General features: G+C 40.3%; 1 protein-coding gene across 9 annotated transcripts in view; it reads left to right on the forward strand.

Annotated features, from left to right (window-relative positions):
- rhbdl3 (rhomboid, veinlet-like 3 (Drosophila)) overlaps window positions 1–19,511 on the forward strand; it is a 77,244-nt gene that overhangs the window by 47,472 nt on the left and 10,261 nt on the right. For 5 of the 9 annotated variants that reach the window (XM_017432096.3, XM_017432097.3, XM_017432098.3 and 2 more), the window contains 4 exons: window positions 427–585; window positions 10,707–10,931; window positions 13,103–13,251; window positions 18,221–18,333. In XM_017432096.3, coding sequence (XP_017287585.1) covers window positions 427–585; window positions 10,707–10,931; window positions 13,103–13,251; window positions 18,221–18,333 — 646 coding nt within the window. The remainder of the gene's footprint in view (window positions 1–426; window positions 586–10,706; window positions 10,932–13,102; window positions 13,252–18,220; window positions 18,334–19,511) is intronic. The other 4 variants (XM_025009552.2, XM_037975024.1, XM_025009553.2 and 1 more) reach the window with 1 other exon arrangement.

The raw sequence follows: 19,511 nt of genomic DNA on the forward strand, positions 1-19,511 counted from the left end.
AGGGGTACACTGTATATGATAATATCATTTGACACACTGGTTGTCCACAGGTGGATCTTATTTAACTACGGTGCTCCTGTCCTACTTTAGTAATCTGAATATTTGGTGTGTGTCCAATTGAACATTCATTTAAATACAAGTAGTTCAAGAGGGTAGGTAGTTTTGCAACCCTCTACAGACAAGTTTAAATACTTTCTCTATTCTGAATAAACAAACACAGGCAACACTTTAAGCCTCTGAACCACAGCTGACGGCTTCCTGTAATCTTCGGCTGCACTGTTGGATCCTGACGTTTGTGTCACGTCTCCGCTTCCTCTCCTGTCCTGAAGTTACTCTTGTCCTGCGTTAGTTCGCTGCAAAAAAGAAAAAAAGCTTACAAGTAGCTGTAACCATTCTTTTGCACCGCCTCTGTATGTTCACTTGCAGTACGACCCGAAGAACTCGGGCTTCATCAGCACCGAGCGGTTCCGGGACTTGCTGGCCACCCACGGATCCGAACTCGACCCCCACAAACTGGAAGTGTTGCTGGCGCTCGCAGACGGCAACGCCGACGGAAAGATCTGCTACCAGGACTTTGTCAACCTGGTAAGATGCTGTTTCTGAGCTACAAGCAGAAGAAAGCAGCAGCGATGTCAGTATGCAGAATATATTCAGTTTGTTCTCGTACGCTGGGGAGAAAATCAATCGACCTTTTGACCTGGCATGAATTAGAGTTTAGAGTTTGGGTTTAGGAGCACAAATGTAAGGCTTATTTGTGATTTGCAGCCATGTCCCTTCACATAAAAAACACCCTACACTCAGTGTAGTCTGCATTATTATTTTTTTGGGGTCCAATTTTTATATTAAGCCCCAGGATCCATATTCCAAGATCACCTCGGCAACAGGGTGGGGATTCTTCGTGAGAGGAGATGATGCTCCGCACGGTGATAAATTCCCTCCTTTACTCTCACCTTGCCCCACTTTCAGGTTCCCCTTCACACTGCCGCCTGCTGCTGCATCTCACTCAAGTACCTCCATCTGGGCTCGCTGCCTCCTGGCCTCCTTATTTCCTTTCACTCGCTGTAGTTGCTGCGCAGGAGGCTGAAGCCAGGACTGTGTGGAGTGCTCCTGGAGTAGGAGTCATTCTGTGGGAAACAGTAACTATGGAGGGATTGGCCGTGTTTGTTCAGACTGTATAGAATTCATTGTGTTTGTGTGTGTGTGTGTGTGTGTGTGTGTGTGTGTGTGTGTGTGTGTGTGTGTGTGTGTGTATTTTTCCCGTCACCCGTTCGTCAGAGCTGCTCATTGTGATACAGAGAGTGAGGAATGAGGGTTGTAGGATGCTGGGGAAAAAAAAATGTCCGCAGTAGTTCTTGCGGTGTCCTTTTACATCATGTGAGAGTGTGTAGGTCAGAGTGTGTTACAGGAAGTGGGACAGCGAGGGATGAGAAGTGTTCATCACTGTGGACATACCGTTTGTCTGCTTTCCCCCCCCCCCTCCACCGAGGCGAAGGCAGGATCATTCTGTTTGGGCCCAGTGTCTGTGTGAACCTCTGGACAAGTTATAATGAAAGGTTGCAGAAAATAATTACTGAACGGACATCTACACCTAGTTAAACTTCGGAGTCAACTCAATTCAATCAGGCTGCGACATCCAACTGATCTTAAAAAACTAAAACTAAAATGACTGAATCAGTTTAATAGATATTAATCCTAAAATTTGGTGTTTTAATAGCTGAGACTGATCCCCAGCACATATTCTGAGTGCTAGCAGGGTGCGCAAGATCTTTGTTTAAAACTTTACCAATAACTGAACCACTGGAGGGATTTTTAAAAACTTTTGAAGTCAGTCTGTTTCTTGATGGCCGCCACAGCTAACGGGCATTAGCTAACATAAAATTGGCCATTACTCAGCAGGTTTTACAGATGTTGAGCTAAAATTGGATGTGACCGCAGCTGAGAGTCATTCACAGCACATACTTCGAGCCTAATGTCTTGCGATATCGCATGAGGTCATGCACAACAATGTTTTGATCAAAATAGCTGCAACTCTGTCCTTTCTCAGCATAACACGATCTTACCCTAAAACACTGAAATGAAAGACGATATGTGTTTCCTTCAAGGAATGGTAGGCATTTAATGTTTGTTGTTCTTATCATACCTATCCTCAATGTTTTAGGCATTCGTGTGGCAAAAAACAGGAAAGAAAATAAAAAATAATAATAATATTTGTGTCTGACGTTCATCAACATACAGTATTGTTTTTTTTACCAAAGACATTGATTGTTGAACAAAACATGTAGTCCTAAAACTGCATGTTTGACTTCTCTTACCTTCTAGTATTACTTTTTCTTCTGGGAAAAGATTCTCGTTTTACTGTTTCCTGACAATTTGTAGAATATTTTGCTATTAACTGTCAAATGAAACTGTGAATCAATTTGTGGTAAAAACGACGAGGAACCTGAGCTGAGAGGCAGATTCACAACACAGATGCTGACATCACGAGACATTGTGCAACATCATGTCGAATAACGAATAGTGTTATGTTCAAGGTTTGTCTGAAGTGGCTCTGACTCAGTTATTTCTCAATGTAAGATGATCCTAGTTTGAAACTCTGGCATGTAAGGCAGTAGATGATATGTATATGTATCCTTCAAGGAATGTTAGGCCTTCATTTATTTGTTCAGGATGTGGTGCTTTCAGGTGTCTTGACCTCCTCTGGTGAATTCAGCTCCAGAGCAGGTTGAACCTGAAGTTAACAAACTTCTAATCCTGCTTTGTACCACAGGATCCTCAACGCTCATAAAAGCTTAAATACAATTAAAGAAGAGGGCGCTATGACTTTTAATGTTTGTGACTTTATACTTTAACTGTATTTACAACATTTTTCCTTAAAAACACATTAAGATCTCTTCAATTCCTTCAAAAAATATTGTTCTTTTTCAAATCTGTTTTAGCTTACTGGCTCTATTCTTGTCTTCTTATGCTCCTTTTAGCTGGACTTCTGTTACTTTTAGCTTTCAGCCAGCTTTTTGCTACTTTTAGCTCTTAGCCAGTTTTTTGGTACCTTTAGCTTTTATCCAGGTTTTTGCTGCATTTAGCTTTTTGCTACATTTAGCTTTTGGCTCGTGTTCTGCTTTATTTTTTCCGCTGTTTCAGCTTCTCCAGTTAATTTCTGCAGTCCAGCACTCAGCACTGATGCTGCATTTTTGCAGAAAATGCAATTTCTCTTAATTTGATTATTTTTCTAGTAAACACTACAGACAGTGACAACGTACATTTGAAACGTTTCACAGCACATCAACGAACACCACAAACGTCCCAAGCACAGGTGAACCTCAGAGAGGAGTCGGCGTTTCCTCCGAAGCAGCGGCTGGTTTCTGCTACACTTTACAGCAGAAGCCGAACATAAAGGTGGCGTGCTGGCAAGAAGCGTGGAGAAACGTCTGGGCGGATAATGGAGGTAGACGCAGAGGCCAGGGCAGACAGAGACAGATTGCGAGAGCTTTATTTGGCGCACCGTCTCTTCTTTGCACAGCACCTCCTCCATCAGCATGATTGTCAGTAATTGCCTTTCGCCGCTGCGTCACCGGCAGCATTCAAATCACAGCTCACTCCTCTCTTTACCTCCTCCTGCTCTCCGTCTCTTCACCCTCTTCACCTTTACCGCTGTCTTCCTTTTCTGTTGCGTACTCTCTCAGCGTTTCCCCCCCCTCTTTCTTTGCTTTCTTTTTTGTTTTCAGTTTGTATGTTTGGCCTTTTTCTGTTCAGCTCTGTCTCACACATCACTCTGAAGTGTTGCCTGGCTGGTCAGGGCAGAAACTGCCTCCTAATAGCTTTTCACTTCTGGAAGCATCTACACTTTAAAGCACTCTGTTCCTTTGCTGGTAGTTTCTTTTTTTACAAGGTGGGATAAATCAGGGTAAAAAAAAAAAGTATGGTTTGGACTGAGAAAACACTTGGAAGCTTCTTATGACAGCAGCTGCAACAGGTGATGATGTTTCTGCCTTTGTGGCAGCGGGTGAGAGATGGTCATTTCCTGTTTATATCAATGAGCCCGACACATGAAGAGGTGCTCGCCTATCCTGCGTCAAACCTTGATGTTTGTGACTCTGCCCATCATCGGAGTAGGTCACATGGTATTTCACAACCCAAGCAGCCTACCAAACCCAAAGGAAAAACATTTTGCGGTTACCGCAACACAAAATGGTGGACAAACGTGCAGTTGCTTGTGTGTGTGTGTTTGTTCTGTTGTCTGTTAGCAAAATATCTCATGAACCGGTAGGCAGATTTAATTGAAACTCTCAGAAAGTTAACCTTGAATGTACATTTACTACTGATTTAACTTTTGGAGTCAACTCTCTTATCAAAATGGTTGCCACAGCTAACTGACCTTAGCAAACCCCACAATGGCCATAACCCAATCATTTGTTGCCGATATAGAGCTATAATCTGGTGTGGTAGTAGCTGAGAGTCATCCCCAACGCCTGCTCAGGGTGCTAACTGATCGCATGAGACCTTTGTTTAAAACTTTAGCAATAATCGACGGAGTCAAGCGTGCTTGTCTGTTAGCAAAAAATCCCATGAACCTCTAGATGGATTTCAATGAAACTTTCAGAAAGTAATCGTTGGACTTATATCTGCAGCTGATTAACGTTTACAGTCAACTAGCTTCAAAGTGGTCGCCACAGCTAATCAACCTTAGAAAGTACAAAAGCTGCTATAACTCCAAATTTTGCAGATATTGAGCTAAAACGAATCTGAACTGGTGGATTAAATGTAAATCAAACAGCTGCTGTTCTAAACCAAACTCAGACTGACAGGTTCTGATGTCACCAGCAGATATTATAAATCACAGAAGTTGTGTAATCGATCATTTTTATCCCCACGATGAGTCGAATGAGACGCCTTTTGGACCTGGAGCACTACAACCTTTTGTAAATAAGGAGTTGAAACAATAATATATTATTTGTGATAGTTTTAAGCTCAACCCCGTTGCGGTCTGATAGAAAAAGATTATATGTCACTTTGTCTTTGTATAGCAAGTAGCTGTTAGATGTGTTAAGGTTTAAAATGTTGTATATTGGCACTTTAACAAAATAATGTTACGGTCTCCTTTTGCATATCTGCCTTGCGGTTCAAAAGTGCATGGAGATACGTGGCTATAGGAAAATAAGTTGACAAAATCACCTCTTTACTTTTCTGATGCTCTGGCTGCGTGGACTCCAGAAATGTCAGGTTGCCGCAGATTTATTGGTCATGCCAAAAGGTTTGGTAGCAGACGCTTTGAAACATCCCATACACCTCACACTTTTTTCAGCTGTTCCCTGTTCAGGGACCACCACAGCGAGTCCTCCTCCTCCATTTAACTCTGTCCTCTGTCCTCATTCCAACTCCCTCCATGTCCTCTCTAACTGCATCCATATGTCTCCTCTTTGTCTTTTTCCTGGCAGCTGCGTCTCTAACATCCTTCTACCAATATACCCACTGTCCCTCCTCTGCACATGTCCAAACCATCTCAGTCTGGCCTCTCTAACTTTATCTCCCAGTCCTTCAACCTGTGCTGTACCTCTGATGACCTTATTCCTAATCCTGTCCATCCGTGTCCCTCCCAAGGAGAACCTCAACATCTTCAGCTCTGCCACTTCCAGTTCTGTCTCCTGTCTTTTTGTCAGTCCCACTGTCTCCAAACACACCACAATAACAAAAGTTATGTACCATTGACCCAACACGTTGCACAGTCTCATGCTACTCTGTGCTAACATAGGTCTTTGCACTGCGTGTCTTATTTGTCTTGTCAGAGCTGCAGATATGTAACGTTTCCTTTGTGTTCTTGGCGAACCACATAAATATGACAATGATGTGGCTGCTGCTGTGCACATAGCGGTAATGCCCATAAATAAATGTTCTCCACTCCCACATGTCATTATTATTTCACATAAACAAAAAATATTGTAATAATTATCTAAACAGACCCTGCCCATATTGAAAAAGAACACAATAATAGCAAGGAAATAAAGCACACAATACCTCACTTTTTCTTTTTTTATCTAAATAAACAAACAACATAAACATCTCAGCAACGGACCTCAAACATCACAATCTTCATAATAAGATTTACTTAACATTATCATCTATAATTAACTTCAATTTCAAATCTTTTTAAAAACCCAATACTGATTTCTCTGTCTTCAACTTAACAAGACTTTTCCATAATTTAACTCTTACAACAGAAACACATCTATATTTAACATTAGCGCTGACTGGACCACTATCAACATGCGTGGTTCCTATTATCCACATCTTTATAACTCTTTATTAAAATACTGCACATGCCCATTTATGATAAATATAGCTGTTAAAATAGTCAGAATTGGTTCGTACATGCAGCCTCACACACGCTGGGACAATAGAATTGCCAGTAAACCAAATGTGTGTTCAGTCAGAGAAACTGATAACACAGACAACCTGAATCTGGTTCAGAAACTTTCCCTCTGGCTGTCTGAACTGTGTGACAGAGGCATGGGTTAGACAGTAACTTTGGTTTAGAGGCACTCTGTAGACACCAGCGCACCATCGTCGGGTGCCAGAGATTAAAACATAAACGGTTCCTCAGACTTTCCACCATGTGTCACATTTATGAGAAGAAGCTCATAAAGCTCTGCTCCTCTCTCTCCTTGTGTGGATTTTCTCTCTCTGCTTGTTCTTTCTGTTCGCCTCCTTCTGACGAACATTTCTTTTCCCTTATTGTGTTTTCTGTTGATCAAACAGTCCAACTGTCTCTTGCCGCTTGAACGCCCATTTGTCTCCTTCGGCTCGTCTCTCTCCTTCTCCCTCCGCCTCTTGGCACAGGGTCAGCACGTAGAATGCCATTCCTTCTTTTGTGTTTGTTAAAAGGAGAGGAATTACAATCACTTCAGCAGAAGAATTGACTGTCTTTATGGAGCAAGGCTGCCAGGGGGAGGTCTGTGTGTGCACTTTGCCTTGTTGTGAGGTCCAGAAGTGACCATGGTAACCTGTAATCATTTTCCCACAGTTTTCTAGGCTCAACTTTACGGCTGAAATAATTGGCTTTTTTTTTCACCCCCCAAAGTTTTATCTCTAAACAGTTACACTTCAAAGGCTATCCACTAATTTTATTGATCTTGTTACTTTAAGTGTCTTCTTATTGTGTTTTCTGCTTGTAGTGATTTCTAATTTTCACTTAAGGTTTAGCAAAGTACCTTGAAAAAGAATTTACCCCTCTTGGAATACAGTATTTCCTGTTTAACACATTGCAAACAGCAAATTGAATAGATATGTTTGGGGTATTTTATGTTAAAGAGTATAAAAAAATTACTGAAGTGAATCTGTAAAAGGAAATGTTCCATGGGCGGGACAGTAGTGCAGTGGTTTGAGCTGTCACCTCACAGCAAGAAGGCAGCAGGTTTGCCTCTCATCTTTTCTGTGTGGACTTTCTCTGATTTCCTCCCACAGACCAAAAACATGCACATTAGATTAGTTGGTAACTCTATAAATGTCCCTAGGTGTGAGTGAGTGTGTGAATGGTTGTTTGTCTTGTTTGTCTCTATGTGTCCCTGTCCAGGGTGTCCCCCACTGGAGATAGACACTGGCTCTGCCTCAAACAAAGTTTTACAAAACCCCTGATAAGTTTGAGTTACATTAACACCCAAACGATCATTTTTTGGGTAAAAAATTCTGTTAGAAGCATAAAAAACATTGAAAAATCACATATTTTGACAGCTGTTATGGCTGCAGCGCCCCTTCTCGCTACAGAAAGGGTCACACTGGTCGTGGAAGAAGGTTTAACTCAAGGGGGGGGTTGTAGATCCCCAAACAAGTAGGCAAATAATTGTAATAATTGCTATTATTTATCTTGTAAATATTAACATTAATTTGAGCGAACAGTAACATGTCCTGTTCACTCAACACGTCTGAGTTGGACAGGTTTAGTTTATGGCAGGGTGTTTTATCATACCATGAAAACACACTGCTCTCTCTCATTACTGTTTTAGATCTCGATAATAGCCTTTCTCCTCTCACAAAACCATTAATTCAAGATATCTGCCAGAACAATTAAATCTAAAATATCTGCAATTCCAAGTAGAGTAATAAAAAAATACATTTTAACTGTCTAAAACTTTTATCATTTAATAGTCAGACAGTGTCATGATGGGTGGAAGGAGGCGAACCCAGAGCGCAGACTCATCTTTCAAAATAAACAAATTGATTAAAATAAAAGATAATCAAAAACAAAGGTTGACGTGGCAGCAAAACCAAACATAACAAAATCCAAAACTGAGACACAAGCAAACCTGAGACATAAGACGAGAGGGGACAACGGCCCAGCGAGTAGGTGGAGGACATGGCTGGGTTTTAAAGACAGGAGGTAATTAGGGGAAGTGGGCACAGGTGAGATGATTGCAAAGCTTGGGACAGGTGTAGATGGGCGTGGCAGGCAGACAAGAGACTGAGGAGAAGTGATTGATGACAGAGGCACAGAGAAGAAGACAAAACGTGAAGACGACAATAAACCCAAACCAAAAGAAACCAGAATCAGACACTAAATACAAAAAGAAACACACAGTAAAACCGAATCCTGACAGACAGGATGTGTTCTGCAGAAATAATATTTCATTTCTTTCTTGTCAAAATGAACCTTTTCCATACCCATCGGCATCAATATTTAAAAAAAAAATCACAAACATTTTTCTTAACTAAAGGGGGGTTATTGTTTGGATTAGAAGGCTCCCTAAAATATACAATAAATATTTGAAAAATAAGAAAATTACTGACAAACAATGTCTTACACTGATTGTTTCCCATTTTGGTGAAGTCTGGATCAGCATCAGCATCAAACAGTCACTAGAAAAACACAGAATCCTTCTAAATGGGCTCGTTCTTTACAGCCCAAACAGGGTAGCAGAAGATTTCCTGCATGTCTATGGGGTTGAGTGATTGACAGGAGTTAGGCCACACTCCCCTTAATTTGGTGAACATTAGCACAATTAGCAAAAATGACTTTCTCTTCCTTTTTTGGGCAATGTTTTTTGAGGAAAACTAGAAGTAAAGGGGCTGAGGACACAGACCAATTAATCAAATGGACAAACAGACATTTTTTTTATATTTTTTTGTTTCGTTTTAACTTGGTTTCAGCAAAAGGTTGAGGGTTCATTTTGTTAGGGCGATCAGAATCTACCCCAGAAATATGTACAATTGAGTACCCCCAAACCAGCTGTAGCAGCTGTTGCAGTTGCAGCGACACAGAAGTAGTCTTGGCGCGTCACATCGACAGCAAAGTAAAAAAAGGGAGACTAGAGAAGGTGCAAGAAGGAGACAGAGTGAAACAAGTAGAGAGACTGTGGGGGAGAAAAAAGGTGAGATAGATGTCTTTGCATTGTCAGGCAGAATTTTATTAGGTGCTCAGCAAGTGTAATAAATGGCACAAAGGTTTTAGACTATGCTGATCAAGGCAGAAAGCTTGGCCTGATACAGCTTTCTATGTGTGCAACAATAAATAATTCAGATGTTTCTTTCCTAAATCAGGTGATAGGATGACTGAGATAACCTCGGGCCTCTGGGATTAGTTTTCTTTTTATATACAAACTGTCCATTAAGGACTAAATCTGCTGTTTAATAAGACAGCTACATTTTTGCACATATGTTTTCTCTTCAGTACCGATATAGTGAGTTTATCCTGAACAAGCATTGTCAGTAAAGCTCATGTGCCTGATCGTAACTATAAGCTGCCTCCCACGCTAGCAGCTTAAATACCTGCTCATTATTCTCGCCTGTTGCACAGTTACTGAGGTATTGACCCATAAAAAAAGAAACATATTTTTGCGCCATTAGCTGAATGGTTCATTTGGCTGATGTGTTCTTTTATTGCAAAACATAACCCGATGACTTTGATGCCTAAACCCAGCCAAAGAAATAGAAATAGCAGTTCTTAAAGGCAACTCAATAGGTGGGAAAGGCTGACTTATGGAGCGAAAAAGTTCCAATAAGCTTAAAATGCTATAAACGAATAATTACACATCAAGTTCCTAATTTTCATCAAAGATATTTTTTGTACAAACAGTACTGTAGGCTTCAAAGAAAATCTCATTTGAAGTAAATCATTAGGAACTTCATACAGCCATGACATTCATATTGGGTAGAAGTGTGTGGAAACTTCCAAATGAAACTACAGAAGCCACAAATGAAAATGAGAAAGAATTTACCGAACCGTTAGCATGTCTTTGAATGTGCCCCCAACCATTCTCCCCATTAAAGTTAAGATGTTTGGCATGTTAATTCATACTGCTGGCTAGTCATTAGAGTACAGAGAACTAGTAATTACCTTTCACGTGATAGATGGAATTATGCTTGATGGTTAATTTTGATAATTGACTATTTGACTGAAAACAAAACCGGATGGTGCCTTCAAACTGGTTCTGAACGACAAACTAGCTCTGAAGCAAAAACAGAACTTTTTCCCGAGACACGTTAAGACAGCATGTTGGTCGTGAAATGATACTCCAGAGTCACAATCGGGTAAAAGTTGTGTGTGGATGAAAGAAAACTGAGGAGGATTGAAGTATATTTGAAATTTTAGAAGTGTATTTGTTAATGAATGAATCCATTTCACTTGACTCCTTCTTCTCCTTGTCCTTCCATTTTTTTTCCTCCTCCTCCTTCGCCCATCTCCTCCATGCTCTTTGCGTCTCCTGGTTTCCTTTATCCAGATGAGCAACAAGCGCTCCAACAGTTTCCGGAGGGCCATTCTGCAGGGGAGCAGGCAGCTGAAAGGCTGCAGTCTCAGAGACGAGGTCGGCCTGGGGCTGCCCCAGCGGTTAGTTCGCCACGTTGCCTATGAAACGTTGCCCCGCGAGGTCGACCGCAAGTGGTACTTTGACAGCTACACATACTGCCCCCCTCCCTGGCTCATCTTGGCCATCACCATTGCTGAGGTAAGTTGAGAGGACAAAACCATTATGTGTTCATTGATCTTTTTTTTTAAGACGAATAGGAATAGGAATATGAGTTTCTGAATTGTAAGAGATAAATATTTATCAAAAATACTGTAAAATGACTTTTTGTTCCCTTTCACAATGCAAAGAAGGGACTTGGAATTACCCTTTGTCTGTCCATCCTACCTCCCGTCCGTGACCTTGTGAGCTGGATAACTTAAAAAAGAAGCAATGTACCAACTTCCACTTTGTTGTGTGGATGCGTATAGGCATAAGTAAGGTCGCTATTGAAAAAATGGGTTGCCATGTCAAAATCCAAGATTGCCACCACAATATATATGTAAATCTTGTGAGTTGGATAACTTCAAAAATTAGCAACATACCAACTTCTATTTTGGTGTGTGGATGCATCTAGGCATAAGTAAGGCCGCTATCCAAAAAAGCCTGTTTGATGGTCTCTCTTGATGCTTTAGTTCTTGGAATCAAACAATATCAACACTAAAGGACGTGGATTTGTACGTCCTGCTCAATTCCAGTTAAGAAAAACACTCATCTAAAATCTAAGAACTTTCTTTGTTCAAGACCCTCAGCGACAGGGGGGTATCGGTGTACTTCTTGTGTAGTTTTGTGTGTTGTTACTTAATTTAAATAAGACATGTCATTGTAGCCGATGTGAATGTTCTTTATTATAAAACTCAGCAATAATGTGGGACTAACTTTTGTAATAATCTAAGCTGACAAAAATGTTGACATTTTGATGTAAGCTGTATGGAAAAAGTTCAAAAGAGAACCAAGATTATAATAAATGTTAAATCTGCTGCCTGTGGCTCATTAGGATCACCATGGTAACCACACACGTCTCACACTCCCTGATAGGATTCCTCTTCAAAGGCAGACAGAAATGCAGAGTACAAAATAAGCCTCAAACAAACTGTGTTGCTGTGTGGGAACAAAAAATTGTATTGAGAGGATGTTTGTACAGTAAATGGCAGAAGCTGCTGGTCATCACACATGACAATTTTTATGAGTCTACAGTGTTTTATGTAGGCGATAGGACAAGTTAAAATTTTGTGATTTTGAAAAGAAAATCCTAAATAATGAAAGTCTACAAGAGTGTGAATGTGTGCCATCTGCACTCGGGAGGTATTTGAGAAAAGTCCTACAGCAGTTAGAGACACACTGGGTGAAAGAAGACAAAAATGCCTACATTTTGATGTATGAAAAATGTGAAGACAAAAAAAAACAAGTTTAGACAAAAAGCTAACATACAGTTCAAAGAGTATGTGACGTCGTCTTACTATAAATTGAACATTCTGTGGTAAAATCATAAAATGCAAACTGTGACTCTGTAAAAACGATTAAAGATATTAATGCCAGTTCAGTCGTGTAAAGTCCAATTTTCACAACCTGTTTAAACTCTGAACAATGTTTTTATTGTGAAGTCAGCCTGAACCTTAGAACTGTGAATACCATTGTTCTCTATGGAGAAATCTTAGGGGGTTCTTTTGCAGATTTTGTCTACTCCTATGTCAATCAATCAATCAAATTTTATTTGTATAGCACATTTCAGCAGCAAGGCATTTCAAGGTGCTTTACATAATTAAAAAACAAAATAAAAACAGCATGTGACAATGAATAAACAGTAAGAAAGAGACAAACATCAAAAACCCGCACTCTAACCCTAATTNNAACTCTAAACAGGTGGGTTTTAAGTTGAGATTTAAAGGCACCCAGTGTTTCAGCTGTTTTACAGTTTTCTGGAAGTTTGTTCCAAATTTGTGGTGCATAGAAACTGAAAGCTGCTTCTCCTCGTTTGGTTCTGGTTCTGGGGATGTATATGTATATATATATATATATATATATATATATATATATATATATATATATATATATATATGTATGTATACTTTTACCAAATATTACAGCAAACTATTCTATCCTGATGTATTATTCATGTGCAAGAAGTGGGAGGAGAAACAAAAGAATAAGGGTGATTCAATGCTTATCCATTGGTACATGTAATATAATACACAAATTGGTCTGATAAATAAAGATCGTGCTCGTCTTCCATCCGTTCGCTATAGTAATTGATGTTAATACCTGACTTGTTGTGATTCGTATACCAAACTTTATTCCCTCAACTCCCTAGCTTTTTGTTTTGTGCTCTGCAGGTAGCAGTGTTCATGTATTATGGGATCCAGCTGGATCGCTTGGTCCTGCAGGTGTCCAGCCCGTCCTTCCTGAAGAGCCCCCTACCTTACCACCCCCAGCTCCGAGCCCAGGCCTGGAGGTACTTCAGCTACGTTTTCATGCACACTGGGTGAGTTCAAAACTTGCAAGTGCGTTTCAGTCTTTTGTAACACTTTACAATACAGTTTTTGGCTCAATTTTGAACATCTAAATTTATATTTATTTTATGGATGTTTACCTCCAATGAGCACAATTTAAGCTTTAATGATTGAGAAACAGAGGTGTCTTTTAAAAACTGTAACACCTGGTACCCGTAGGTGTTTCCAAACATTTTTGCTCTGTATCTGCTATGTCTGGGGTGATTCAGGCTTTCTCAGATCTGAAACTGATGAAACGTTGCTACATAAAAATCTTAATTTTGACAAACACACAGTTGTTATCTTTCCACATTACAAATCAAGCGGCAAAGAAGGTAAAAAACACGAGTTAGGCAAGTAACAATTATGTGTCACACCACAGCTAATAATTGTCACTATGTGAGAAATTTCAAAGCAAATCAACAAAAGAGGAGTTATCTTCTGGGATACCTGTTGTATTAATGTCCCAAAGAAGTCATTATTCTCAGATTATTGGTGTAATGTGCATATTCTTTGATGGTGCTGTCACAATATTTCAATGTAATTTGTAACATAATGACTAATTTGATCAGTCCCACCAGATATTCCCTCCTTTTCTGCGGGGAAAAAAATGTGTTTTTTTATCAGTTCAGTCCAGGTCATCCCGATTTAATTACTCCTAGGGGTAATTTAGTCCCAGCAATAAAGAGAAGTAATAAAATGGTAATTTACTTCACAGAACCTGCAGCTTCTGATGGTATTAGGGCTGGTGGCGGATGGTGAAAAGATGAAGTTTAAGGGACTGCTGAGAAAAGGAGGTGTCATGAGCTGTAGTTTTATTTGTTTTAACAGCAGCATACAACAACATGACAGAGGAACGCTGAGATGATTCGGACTTTTATGGACGGGGACTTGGGGAAAAATAAACTCTGGGAATGAACAACTTTGGGAAATCCTCACACAATGACTTTGACTGCCTTTTTTTTTCCTGCGTGTTGCGATAAATGAAATTATTCCACAACAGAAGTAATTCAGCAGGATTTTTGGATTAATTTTTTTTAAGATGGAGTAAACAAGGATCAAGAGCAAAATTTGCTCAAGGTCCAGAATTTTTTTGAAGCATTCAGTTCAAAGGCTGGCTTTTAATGAGCTTTCTTTCTGGTAAATATGGACGGTTTATTTAATTATCCATCGCCAGCCATAAAAGACAGGCGGTCATGGAGTCGTCTAATAAGGATAGAACAACAAACTTGTGTGTGTTGTCTGTCATTCGTCTGTCTGTTAGCAAAATATCTCATAAACCACTGGATAGATTTCAATGAAACTCTCAGAAAGCAATCATTGGGTGTACACCTACGACTGGTTAACTTTTGAAATCAACCTGACTCAAGATGACTGCCACAGCTTATGATGTCTTAGTAAAAACGGAATGGCTTTAAGTCAGTCAGTTTTACAGTTATTTGCGTGGTAGTAGTTGAGAGTCATCCCCAAACACACACTTTGAGCTCTAACAGATCACACATAATCGTTGCTCAAAACTTTGTCCTGTAAAGTGGCGGCTGATGTGCACTCCTTCAAGGAACACATGGTTTCATTTACAATATTTTATTTTGATTTCTTTTGTCTCTTACTTTGGAAACATGTAAATAAATAAATAAAACTAACATTTGAGTTTTAAACCAAAAGCAGCTTCACAGAAACTGACAACAGAGGCTGACACCAGACTCAGTTTGTGAACCACTGCTCAGCTCAGCAGTGCTAACACTGTTAGCTCCATCCATCCATCCATCCATCCATCCATCCATTTTACCCACTTCTCCTTTCATGGTCAAAGGGAGCTGGTTTCTATCTTCAGCCATCATTGTGGACAGGTCTAAAGTTCATCACAGGGACACAAAGACACACAACCATTCACCCTCTCACTCACAACTAAGGACTATTTAGAGTTACCAATTAACCCAACATGCATGTTTTTGGTCTGTGGGAGGAAACCGGAGTACCCGGAGTAAAACCACGTGAGCACAGGGAGAACATGCAAACTCCACCCAGAAAGGCCCAAGGTTAGGAGGAAATCCTACAACTTTCTTGCTTGGAGGCGACAGCTCTAACCACTGCACCACCACGCCACCCATTGTTAGCTTCAGACCCACTCATATGAGCTTATTAATCATTTGATTGTTTTCAGGTTTTCTCACATTTGAGAGGTGAGCTCTCTCTACTCAGGTCTCAGGAGGCAGTGAGCATTTTTAGGTAGAAAGGACCTCAAGATCTTGTCTAAAACTGCAAGCCTAATAGATGTCTAAAATTTGTTTGTGGATCATGAAAAGAGCAAAGAAAGAAATGCATTTGTTCTCTGTGGAACTCAAACCTGGTTTTTCTGGTTTTTCAGGCTTTTGAAGTTCTTTTTTGGACGTGGAAAAGATGTGAAAACATACAAACAAAAGCGTTTCAGAACCTTCGACCAGCAACATAATAAAGCTCTCCCCTCTTTACCAACCTGATGTTGACAAAGTTGCATCACTCAGCTGCTGCAGCAGGAGAGAATTTCTTTTCCACCTCCTCTCTAACCTTCTAATATCCACAATACAACTGAGTTAATGCGCCTGCAACAAATATCAGCTGTTTGTACACTTGTAATCTCAATGTCATGGTGCCCAAAATACACAGTACCAGGCTCAAACTGTAACACACCTCTGTTGTGAGATCTGGGACTATTCTGACAACATGCGGTGCTAAAAGCACAAATGTTAAGGCCTAACTACACCGATGTCTGCACTGATACTTTTACCTCTTTAGTCTAAAGCAGAGCATGAACACGTTTCAGAGCTTGACCAAGTGTTTGTGGGTTTTCTTTTCTATGAGCAATGAGTTTTTCTAATCCTGAATCGTTTGTGATTCTGTGTAAAGTTCATTCCAAAGCAATAGTTAACATTTCTGAAATGTACCAGTAGAGTGAAATCACTTTCAGCTGTAGTTTTGCCCTCTCACGATAAAGAGAATAAACGGTGCTTTTGTTGAGTCCACTGACGAAGTGTGGTCATTTGAACACAATAGGACCTCCTCATGGGTATGTAGGGCTCTGCCTGACAGTGCAGCCCACTCCTTACAGCCTCATTAGCAGTGTAGATAAAGACAGGAGCTGTTGTCCGGAGAGGACTTCTCCTTGTGCAGCTGTACAGGCTTCTACCCGCTAATCAATATGTCCTGTTGTTTCTCTCTGATCGCTGTTATGATGCTCTGTAGCTGAGGTGTCCGCATCGATTATTTTCTTTGTTTTATCCTGTCTCTGTTGGAGGATTTTTATGCTTCTGTGCGTGGGTTTATTTGGGGCAATTTTTGTGTTTATTACAATAATGCTGTCAGGACAAGCTTCTGTCCAACAGCCAGTTGGTGGAGGGGAAACCGAGGGCTTCTTGTCTGTATTTGTTTCTGTTACACCTTTAGCATTTACTGGATCAGGATAAAGCCACACAGATGTGTCGAGAGTGCTGACTGAGAGTTTGTTTGTGAATTTTATAGATGCCGTTTCTAATATTCATGAAATGGAAACATGAGCCAGGAGTTAAGCTGCAAGTTTGAATTTTCTTTTTAAAATTTCTGTTCACACAATTAAAAATGTTTGTGTGGGGCACACAGGTCTTGGTTTTGTTACTTTGTGTTTTCCTGATTTTAAATAATTCTTCAGATCTTTTGATGTGAGGTTCTGTGGAAAAAAATATGAACAATTAATATCTGATTTGTTGGGGACATTGACATCAGTAAGCTTCAAAACACTACCTAAAACTAAACATATCGGGAAAAATATTTTTGAAAGTACAGCAGCAAGGTAAGGACTACACGGATCAACACCTGAAAAAAATATTCGAAGTGTATTTGTATTCTTTAGTCAGGAAAACATCTGTTTATATGGCGTGGTGGGACTCAAAAATTGCAGTGCTGCCTGCCTACAGGGGGCGCTCATCCTTTGTGGCTTCAACTTCCAGCTGCTTGTCCTGCCTCTAGTTATAACACACCTCGATGGTTGTAGATAACTCTTTGAACAAACCCATCTTAGAGAAACAGAGTGTAATTCTGACAGGACTGATGAGCTAACGGCTAGTCCAAGTGTGATAAAGACCAAAGTGGATTGCTGATGTCTTAAAACAGTTCTGACCTCAAAAACATGATAGTGGTTCATGCAAATATTATTTTATAGGTTGTTATATCACTGTCAGTTTTGCATTGCATGGTTATTTACACAGAATTTTATGGAGTTTTTTGCAAACGGAAATTTCACCAGCAGCTAGCTGCAGCAGTTCTGGTGCAGGCTGGGAGACATACAGCAGGAATCTTCAAAATTCTTCTTTTTCTTTCAGCTGTTCCCTTTTCAGGTGTCGCCACAGCGAGCCCTCCTCCTCCATCTAACTCTGTCCTCCATCCAACTCCGTCCATGTCCTCTCGAACTGCATCCATACGTCTCCTCTTTGCCTTTTTCCTGGCAGGACTCTTCAAAATTATTCTGCTGTTATTCAAAGTTGATGGCAATGTAAAAGTTCATGACACAATGTTCAAACGAATTGCTATAAAACATTTTAGATTAGAGCTGCTTTCGGACAACAGCAGTCTTGACCCCCCTCAGACTAGCCATTAGCTCTTCAGTCCAGTCAGAATTCAGCTCTTTTTCTCCAAACATGTTCTGCAGCAGGGGAGATATTAATTGTTCATAACCTTTTCACAGAACCTCGCCTCAAAAAAGCTGCACTATCCTTTTAATGTGGTGTCAATGAAACTGCTTCATTAAAGTTTAATTTTATTTATTTTTAATAATTTTAAGCATCTTTGGTCAATGTCTTAACAAGCTAAAGAGTTTGCTGAAAATGTTAAAGGAGACTTTTACAGAGAAGACCAAAACTGTGTTCAGCCACTTTAATCTGAATCTGGATGTATTTAACACTCGGACCCTAACAGTTTTAATGTGTGTGTGTGTTTGTGTGTGTGTCACAGGATTGAACATTTGAGCCTGAACATGGCCATGCAGCTGCTGGTGGGAGTCCCTCTTGAAATGGTCCACGGCGCCCTGAGGATTGGACTGGTCTACGTGTGTGGTGTCCTGGCAGGTGGGCGTGTGATCTCTCTTCTCGCTCTTCATCCTATGGAGGGGGGGAGGACAAAACCCTCACGTTTCTGCTATGCCGTTGTTCCATCTGCTTGTTGTGCGTTTAGCAGCCTATCAGAATCAGCCCTGTGTGTTGACGGAGTCCAGTCACTGAGAAATCTGTGCACATACATATGTAAGTGTGTCTGTGTGTGGCGCGGTGAGGACAGATGGCTTTGTGTCCCTGTCCTCCCAGCAGATGAGGCAGGATGCAGGGGGCTGTCGGTGCTCCATCAAGAGCCCCACATCCCACCCCCACCGTCTTTCATTTACAATAGGACCAGGCAAAGAGGGTCATGTCAAATAAAGTTCAATCAGAAAAACACACACTCAGATGTAATGAGAGAAAACATGGAGCCTGTATGACAGGGGCGATGACAGAGAGGAGAGATTAATTGTTAGTGTTATTAAGAAAGAGGGGAACCAGGATAAGAGCAGGATAGAAGGTGAGAGAAGGAAACAGGCAAGAGCTACAAACGAGAAAAAAAAATTAAAATAAAATGTCACTTCCTCCCTTGTAGTTCCCTGTAAACCTCAGGTGCTGGTGATGTTCGGCGTTCAGCTCTGTTTAACCGAGACAAAACCGTTTAGGAGTGATCACAAGTTCTGTTTTACTTTGCAGGATCAACAGAATCCGACCCTGATGTCAGGTTATTTTTTAAAGCTCATCTGATGCTGCAGAGTTGTAACGCCTGAGTTACGTAGATTAAATCAATCAGTCTGATAACACGAAGGTAACTGCAGGCAGCTGAGAGTGTTATACCCTTTTATGAATTTCTATCTGTGTGTGTCTTGGGGAAAATGCTTTAGAATACCAGCAGTTGGTTTAAGAAAATTTGACCAAAATATAATATTTTATTTTGGAAAATTCACGTCTTTTCAGCAAATAATCAGTAAAAATTAAGGAAATATACTGCTTCTTGATTTGGGGTAATTTACCGTGTCTATAACAGTGATTTATTTCCTTTTTAAAATTCAGTCTTATTGATGCCATTTTGTAGTTTTTGTTTTAATTTTTACAGATATTTTAAACAATGGATCTGGGTTTTTTTCCATCTTTAGACAGTCACTTACCCTGTTCAGACCAGTAGTCCTTATGGGGACCACAGCCTGGTGCTAATATGGTGGAACATCATTTAT

This window comes from Kryptolebias marmoratus, linkage group LG3 (genome assembly GCF_001649575.2).
Source record: "Kryptolebias marmoratus isolate JLee-2015 linkage group LG3, ASM164957v2, whole genome shotgun sequence".
NCBI lineage: Eukaryota > Metazoa > Chordata > Actinopteri > Cyprinodontiformes > Rivulidae > Kryptolebias > Kryptolebias marmoratus.